We start from the raw sequence: 8,121 nt of genomic DNA, 5'->3' as shown, positions 1-8,121 counted from the left end.
ACATTGCATTGACCCTCAATGTCAAGAGTGAGAAGGTTTACACGCGCCATGGGGTCCCCATCTCCGTCACCGGCATCGCCCAGGTGTTCGGAGCTTTATCTCTCTCAACACATTGACCCTCAATGTCAAGAGTGAGAAGGTTTACACGCGCCATGGGGTCCCCATCTCCGTCACCGGCATCGCCCAGGTGCGGCTTTCGGAGCTTTCCCGGGGCCCACGCCCCCACCCCCTCTGTAGCCGCGTCTTCTCCAAGCCCTTGGCTCATCCGCTCTGCTCCGGACCCGCACCTCACCCTCCCGCCCCCCCTCTGCCTGCAGGTGAAAATCCAGGGGCAGAACAAAGAGATGCTGGCGGCCGCCTGCCAGATGTTCCTGGGGAAGACGGAGGCTGAGATCGCCCACATCGCCCTGGAGACGCTGGAGGGCCACCAGAGGGCCATCATGGCCCACATGACTGTGGAGGTGGGCCTGCCGGCAGGGCGCACCAGAAAGGGGTCCGCAGGGGGCCCTGCTGAGCCAGCTGTGGGAGCCAGAGCCGGAGGACCCAGAGCTTAAGTTCCTCCGCCCGCCCTCCTTCCTCCTAGGAAATCTATAAGGACCGGCAGAAGTTCTCAGAGCAGGTTTTCAAAGTGGCCTCCTCAGACCTGGTGAACATGGGCATCAGTGTGGTCAGCTACACCCTGAAGGACATTCATGACGACCAGGTAAACCTGCACAGGTGGCCCTCGCTGCCCCTGCTCCTCTCTTACTCCCTCTTCAGGACTCCAGTTTCCGTCTCCCCCACAGGACTACTTGCACTCCCTGGGGAAGGCTCGGACCGCTCAAGTCCAAAAGGATGCGCGGATTGGAGAAGCGGAGGCCAAGCGGGATGCTGGGATCCGGGTGAGAGAGAGAGAGAGAGATGGGGGTGGTCTGTGGTCCCCATGGCACTTGGGCACTTGGGGGGAGTGCACGACGGGGGCTGATGGAACTGGGCTGGAGAGGAAATAGATGAGGCCAGGGCTGGGGCGGAGGCAGAGGAGCTGGTGGGAAGCAGCCCCTCGCCCTGGGGCCTGCCCGTCCGGCTCTGACGCCCCACCTGGTCTGTGTATGGACAGGAGGCCAAAGCCAAGCAGGAGAAAGTGTCTGCTCAGTACCTGAGTGAGATCGACATGGCCAAGGCCCAGAGGGACTACGAGCTGAAGAAGGCCGCCTACGACATCGAGGTCAACACGCGCCGCGCGCAGGCCGACCTGGCCTACCAGCTTCAGGTCAGCGCCACCCCGGCGGGCAGCCACGTGTGAAAGTGCGGGAGGTAGAACAGAGTGCCCTCCGGCTCCCAGCCTCTCACATTCTGACTCCGAGCCCCATGTCCCTGTTTCTGACCCACTCTTCCAAATGAGGGAAATTTGAAAGACCGACACATTTCAGCTGAGAAGCAAAGGAAAGGTCAAAGGTATATGCTCTGCAGGGCTGGCCATGTGTTTGGAGCAGGTTGCGCCCTGTGTAGTGGCACCTGGATGGGGGTGAACCAGAGCTGAGGTCCAGCCCACGCCCCTCACCAGGCGGTGCGTTCTGCACCCCCCAGAGGAAGAGGCGCCGTTTCTCATTGGCCCAGGGCCGCCCTGGTGACCAGAGGGTGTGAGGAAGGAAACCCTGAAGTGGGGCTGTGACCCCTGCCGAGTGAGGCCGGCAGCCCTGGGCATGGCGAGGAGGTACAGTCAGGCCTCGTGTGCGGATTCTGCACTGAGAAGTGCCTCCTCGCAAAGTGTATTGAAACTCCACAGTCGGCCCTCGCGGCGCCTTTGCGTTTGCCTGCAGACATGCAGGGAGCGGCAGCCGCCCGAGGGCCTGGCGCACAGCTCCCAGCTGAGGTTGAGCAAGATGACCTGCTTCTTGAAACGCTTATGCTATAAGCAGTGTTGTCTCCGTAGAGTGTTCACTTCGCAGCACGTTCACTGCCGTGTTCCTCGCCTGGTGTTCTCTTGGTGATTTCACCGCGGAAATGGCCGAGCATCGTGCTGAGTGCTGTCTGGCTTTCCCGGGTGCGGGCGGTGGTGCCGTGCACGTTGCACCTCCTCCTTCGTGCAGGCGCTCGTGGTGTTGGCTGGAAGTTCGTTGGTAATGAACCAACATTTATTACATAAGATGGATTTAAACCAGGGTGGGAGCCTTTTCTCTGCCAAGGGCCATTCGGATATTCATACATCATTCATGGGCCATACAAAATTATCAACCTAAAAACTAGCCTGCTGTATTTGGCCAAACGTTTATTTTTTTGGTTAATACCCCAGGATACTTTCCCATTGAGATATATATATATATATATATTTTTTTTTTTTTTAGAGCAAGTACAAGGGAGGTGGGGAGAGAGAGAGAAACATCGATGTGAGAGAGCCACATCAATTGGTCCCTCCCACACTCACCCCCACCAGGGCTGGGGCCGGGAACCTGCAACACAGGTACATGCCCTTGGTCAGGAATCGAACCCACGACCCTTTGGTTCGCAGACCAGTGCTCTAACCACTGGGAAACTCCGGCCAGGGCAATGGTCAATCATTAAATAACTCACCCCAATGTCCTGGCAGGGCCAGGATGTTCCTGCCCCTGCTTTAAACAAACACATAAAACAAGGTTCTACATTGGCCTGTTGGTAAAAATGTTGTGGCCAGAGGCTTATGCCACCTAACCCCACATTTTCCCTGGGAACAAAATAAGTATTTTATTCTACTTTATACAGCAGAACTACCGTGAAGAACGAGAGTCCACTGAACTTTGAGTAGCCTTTACGCAAAGGATAGTAAAATTAGGAAGTTCGTTTTTGCCACGCGTTGGTCCAGGCTAAAAGCATAATAAGTGCAAAACATCTTTGGTTGCGGGGATAAGTCCCTGGCTTGTGCGTTGCTACTTGAAGTGTGGTCTGCCTACCAGCAGCAGCAGCAGCCCTGGAGTGTTTGTTAAAACTACAAAGTCTCCAGCTCCAGCCCAGACCGAGTCAGAGTCTGCATTTTAACAGAAATCCCTATGTTGACTCATGCATGCGTTGAAGTGTGAGAAGCAGTAACGTAAAGGAAACCACTAGCATGGGTAGGACTATGGATAAGGTCCCTAATCTAAACATGGCTTTTTGTCCGCAGATCGATGGCTTGGGCTGGTTTGGTTTCTGTTTAACTTTAGTGAGTTCCTCATTTTGTGCCAGGCTTTGTGCTAAGTAATCTTGAAATAATGATTCAGTCAACAAATACCTATGAAGTGCCTACTATGTGCCAGACATTGTTTTAGAGGCGAAGATAAAAGTGTGAGTGAGACAGAAGAGATTCCTGCTCTCAGCATACAGAGCATGCCAGCGCTGGCGCGGGGCTTCAAGGCGCCAGGCTCGGACAGCAGTGGGGTTACTATCTGAGGTCAGGTGCTCAGAGAAGAATGCTGTAAGCAAATGATATTCGAAATAAAACCTGAAGATGCGAAAGAACCAGCAATGTAGAGAGTTGTGGGCCCAGAGTATTCTAAACCAGTGATGCTCACACAGAGCCTTTGTGCTGATGGAAATGGTCTGCATTTTGCTGTGATGCTGCGCACTTGAAATGCGGTGGGTGAAATGGTGACTGAGGAACTGCATTTTAAGTTTTAGTGACTATTAATTTAAATTTAAATAGCCGTGTGTGGCTAGTGGCCAGGCAGGGGACCAGCAGGTGGAAAGGCCCTGAGGTAGGAAAGGACTTGGCATGTCCCAGGAGCAGAAAGGGCGTTTCTGATGGTGTGGCTAGTGTGCTGAGGGAGAGGAGGCCAGGCTAGGTCCCGGAGGGCCCAGGGAGCCATGATGGACACTTAGAAGCGACTCAAAGCACCAGAGAGGTGCTGTGGTTCAGTTTATGTTTGTGTAAGGATCAGACTGGCCGCTGCGTGGAGAATCGATTGTCAGAAGAAAGGCAGTAGGGAGACAAGTTGGAAGCTTTTTCAAAGATGATGGATTGAATCAATGCCGCTAAAACCTCATTACAACCACGTAGAGTGATTTTGAGAGAGAAGAAAGGGAGGAATGGCCACCGTAGCATCACTTTAGAAGCTGGAAAGCATGGTCGTTAACTGAGCAGGGCTGACAGGCGCGTGTCTGAGGCTCAGGAGCTGGTGCAGCCGTGGCCTGAAGACTGTCAAAATCAGTACAAACAGGTGAAGAGCCACTTCTCCGACTCCCTTGCTGACTCCCTGCCTGTGGGTCCCTTCCCTGGTCTCTCTGCCCAGCAGACGTCTGGAGGGTTGTCTGGTGAGAGTAGACCAGAGGATGTGGCGTGGGGCAGCCGGACACAGGCGAGGACTGGGCAGCAGGGCATGAACGGACCATGCACCTGTCGCATGCCCCATGCTGTCGCTTCTCGCCCCGGGCCACCGGCTCCCAGAGCTCCGTCTTCCAAGAACCGATGAGAAGAGCGCCCTGGGAACATGACCGCCCCAAGGGAGAGACCTGAAGACCCTGGAGCCGAGGTTTCCCAGCTGGTGGCCTGCCCGGGCGCCCAGAGCGAAGCTCTCAGAACACAGGTCCCACACAGCCGGAGCTCCTTCCAGTGCGGTCAGCCTCTGGCCCGCGAGCAGACAGCCAAGGGCACCTGTCTGAGGGGAGACGGCCAGGCCAAGTGGAGGCGACGGCTCTGCAGGGAAAAGGAAGCTTTTGAAAAAATAAATGTGCTCAGTGGAATAAAAGAAGGATCCACATCTAGGAAGTCAGGAGATTGAACAGAAAACAAGAAACAGCTCTTAGAAATTAATAAACCCCAATAAGTTCAATAAAGGGGGGAAGTGATAAAATGGCATAAATTTCCAAATCACTTTGGAAGAGAAATTCTAATAAAACTCCCCAGAAAAATAGAAAGAACAGATGGGTGGAGGAGCGGCCAGGCCAGCAGCTCCAACAGACAGAGAAAGGGGCAGGAAATAACCAAGTGAAAAATTTGCAAAATGTTTATCTGTTTTGAAGGGTGTGAGTTTCTAAATGGAAACAACCCACCAAGTGCCCAACACAATGAGAAACATCCATATTGAAACACATCACTGAAATTTCAGATCCATGAGGACAAGAAAAGATCCAGAAGCTTCCAGAGACCTTTTCTCAGAGGGCCAGGCATCAAAATGACTAGATTTCTTCAGAAGTTAGAAGGCCATGGAGCAATGCCTTCAAAATTCGGATGAGAATGATTTCAACATAGTAACTGTACTCAGCCTCACTAATTCAAATAGAAGGGCAGTTAGTCTGAGAAGGCGGGCCTAGAACACCTACCGCCCACAGACTCGGTCCAAGGAAGCGGCTGGAGGTGGAGTCCTCCAGAAGGTGGCCTTATGCTGCCCGGGAGCAGCAAGTCCAGTTGGGAAAAGGCTTGACATTTTCAGGTGGGGCCAGTCCAGGCAGGGACACCCCAGCCATGATGGTGATGGCGGGGCTGGAGCAGCGAGACGGGAAGGACGTGCGCTTCTTCCCTGCACGTCCTCACTGACATCCAGCAAGGGCGCTCTGCTCCCTGGATGCCAGGAGGAAGAGCTGAAACCCGCCTAAATCAGAGGCATCTGTCTGCAGGTTCCTGCACGTGCTTGCGAGTGCCCCTGGAACGGTACACAGGACGCTGGGCACTGGTGGTTTTCGGGAGGGAACCAGGTCGTTTGCAGAAATATCGGAAGCCTGACTTCTCACCGTGTGTTTTTCTCTCTTGATTTTGTACCAGATGCAAAAATAAAAGTGAAAAGGCACCCATACACAGCCCCTGGAGGGGAAGCAGGACCTGTGGCAGGAGTGGGCGCAGTGGGTGGCTTGCACTAAGGTGGAGAGAGGGGGAGAGGGTTGGAGAGAGCCAGACGGGGTTGCCCTCACGCCGCCAGGTGCTCACACTAGAGGGAGAGATGGTGGGAAACGAGTCCGTGGGAGCTCCTGGAGGAACTGCAGCCGGCTGGCCTGCCTGCGGAGGCCACCGGTCCCCGCCCTGTCCAGCTCGGACAGGCTGCCTGGGAGTCCTGGTCCTGGGTGCGGGCTGAGGAGGATCGGGCCGTGCATGCGTGGGTCTCTATAAGAAACGGACTCCACGGGGCCGGCGGAACTGTGCTGGGACCACTCCACCTACCCCACCGGAGCCCTGCCCTGGCCTCCGTGGTGCTGGGCACTTGCCTTTCGCCCTGACTCCAAGCACCCCTCCCAGGTGGCCAAAACCAAGCAGCAGATCGAGGAGCAGCGGGTGCAGGTGCAGGTGGTGGAGCGGGCCCAGCAGGTGGCAGTGCAGGAGCAGGAGATTGCCCGCCGGGAGAAGGAGCTGAGAAGTAAACGCCCTCCCGCCCCTCCTGCTCCTTCCCACCCGGCGCCCCCAGATAGAGCCGAGGTCTTCCCCACCTGGACTCCTCCTGTGGAGCTCAGGTGGGAGGAGCCTTCCCCCTGCAGCCAGGGCCTCAGCTCCTCTGCACCCCTGTTTGCCCAGGTCCCAGCAGATCATGCAGGCGGAGGCCGAAGCAGAGTCTGTGAGGGTGAGTTTGGAGGTGTTGCGGCGGAGCTGGGGTTTCTCACCCTCACCTGCTCCCTTCACATCACAGTGTCCTGTGCCCTCCCCAGATGCGGGGGGAGGCCGAGGCCTTCGCCATTGGGGCCCGGGCCCGGGCTGAGGCCGAACAGATGGCCAAGAAGGCAGAAGCGTTCCAGCTGTACCAGGAGGCTGCTCAACTGGACATGCTGCTGGAGAAGCTGCCCCAGGTCAGGCATGTGCCAGGTGTCACCAGAGCCAGGCCAGGGGACCATGCGTTAGGGAGGGGAGTTATAAGCCAATGACCAAAGTGGAAAAGGATGATCTGTAAGAAGGGATCTTAAAAAGCCCAGGGTAGCCCTGGCCAGTGTGGCTCAGTGGCAAGAGCATGCACCCAAGGGTCGTGGGTTCAATTCCCAGTCAAGAGCAGATAACTGGGTTGCAGGTTTGACCCCTGGTTATCAGGACACATGTGGGAGGCCATCGATCGAGATGTTTCTCTCTCCCCCTCCCTTTCACTCTAAAAATCAGTGGAAAAATGTCCTCAGATGAGGCTTCACAAAACCCCAGGGAAAAGCCTTTTAGTGGGTGTGGTCGGGCCACAGCGCTGAGTGGACGTCTCGCCCGCAGGTGGCAGAGGAGATCAGTGGTCCCTTGACCTCGACCAAAAAGATCACCCTGGTGTCGAGTGGAAGTGGGGCCGTGGGAGCGGCCAAAGTGACGGGGGAAGTACTGGACATCCTGAGCCGCCTGCCGGAGAGCGTGGAGAGACTCACGGGCATCAGCATCTCCCAGGTGAGCTCCGGCCCTGACGCGCACCCTGCCCGTGGACATGTGTTAGCTGCTCTCTTTGTGCCAGTGCTCAGCTTCGACATAAATTTTTTTTATAAAAGAATGGTTTAGTGGAACTACCCCTGAGGTACGTAGTGTTTTACAAAGTACAGAAACTGAACGCCAACGTGTTAGTAACTTAGCCCACATGGTGCAGCTGGGAAGCCAGCTTCCCACCCAGCCCCGGTCCAGCACCAGGAGCTGGGAGTCTGTTGACAGTTAATTCCAAGGCGTGTCACTGCTTTTCTCGGCCTGTTGACGCACTTGGAGGTTATGGTAGAGGTCGGAGAGCGGCTCTGAAACCTGCTGGGGTGCAGGTCCTAGTGCGTGCCGTGATGGGAGACGTTCTCAACTTCTGTGCATGTCTCCTCACAGCTTAATGATAGCAACTACCTGTTAATTGTTACAGGGATTAAATGCGCAATACAGACATCTCCCATTTATTTATAAAAAAAAGTTCCAACATTTCGACGTATGTACATATGTGCTTTATGGTTTTTATTATTTATTTACCACAAGTAAAGGTCAGGAATCGTTATCTTTTAAATTTTTTTTTTACTGTTTCATTCATTACTGCTGTGTCTGTGCTCCATGTGAGTGAGGTAGGTGCTTATGTAGGTGGGTTCCGTAGGAACGGATCTCCGACGTAACCCGAGGACCTACTGTATTTGCAAAGTGTTTAGAACACTGCCTGGTACGTAGTAGGTACCATATAAGAGTGTGTGAAACAGAGAAGTTCATGTATAAGCAAAAGCATCGGACCACTTCCGGGGTGCCTTGGAGCCTCCTTGAGGCCCGCAGTGGAGGGATGGGTCTTCGAG

General features: G+C 54.9%; 1 protein-coding gene across 1 annotated transcript in view; it reads left to right on the top strand.

The window, feature by feature from the left end:
• FLOT1 (flotillin 1) overlaps positions 1-8,121 on the top strand; it is a 48,394-nt gene that overhangs the window by 39,719 nt on the left and 554 nt on the right. The window contains exons 3-11 of the mRNA XM_006774060.2: positions 84-187; positions 318-461; positions 584-703; positions 786-881; positions 1,097-1,249; positions 6,158-6,334; positions 6,438-6,476; positions 6,562-6,699; positions 7,100-7,264. Of these exons, the coding sequence (XP_006774123.1) occupies positions 84-187; positions 318-461; positions 584-703; positions 786-881; positions 1,097-1,249; positions 6,158-6,334; positions 6,438-6,476; positions 6,562-6,699; positions 7,100-7,264 (1,136 nt within the window). The remainder of the gene's footprint in view (positions 1-83; positions 188-317; positions 462-583; positions 704-785; positions 882-1,096; positions 1,250-6,157; positions 6,335-6,437; positions 6,477-6,561; positions 6,700-7,099; positions 7,265-8,121) is intronic.

The sequence above is a fragment of the Myotis davidii genome, unplaced genomic scaffold (assembly GCF_000327345.1).
Source record: "Myotis davidii unplaced genomic scaffold, ASM32734v1 scaffold1007, whole genome shotgun sequence".
Taxonomy (NCBI): Eukaryota; Metazoa; Chordata; class Mammalia; order Chiroptera; family Vespertilionidae; genus Myotis; species Myotis davidii.
The sequence above is the reverse complement of the archived record's forward strand: the minus strand, read 5'-3'. Positions and strand labels throughout refer to the sequence as shown.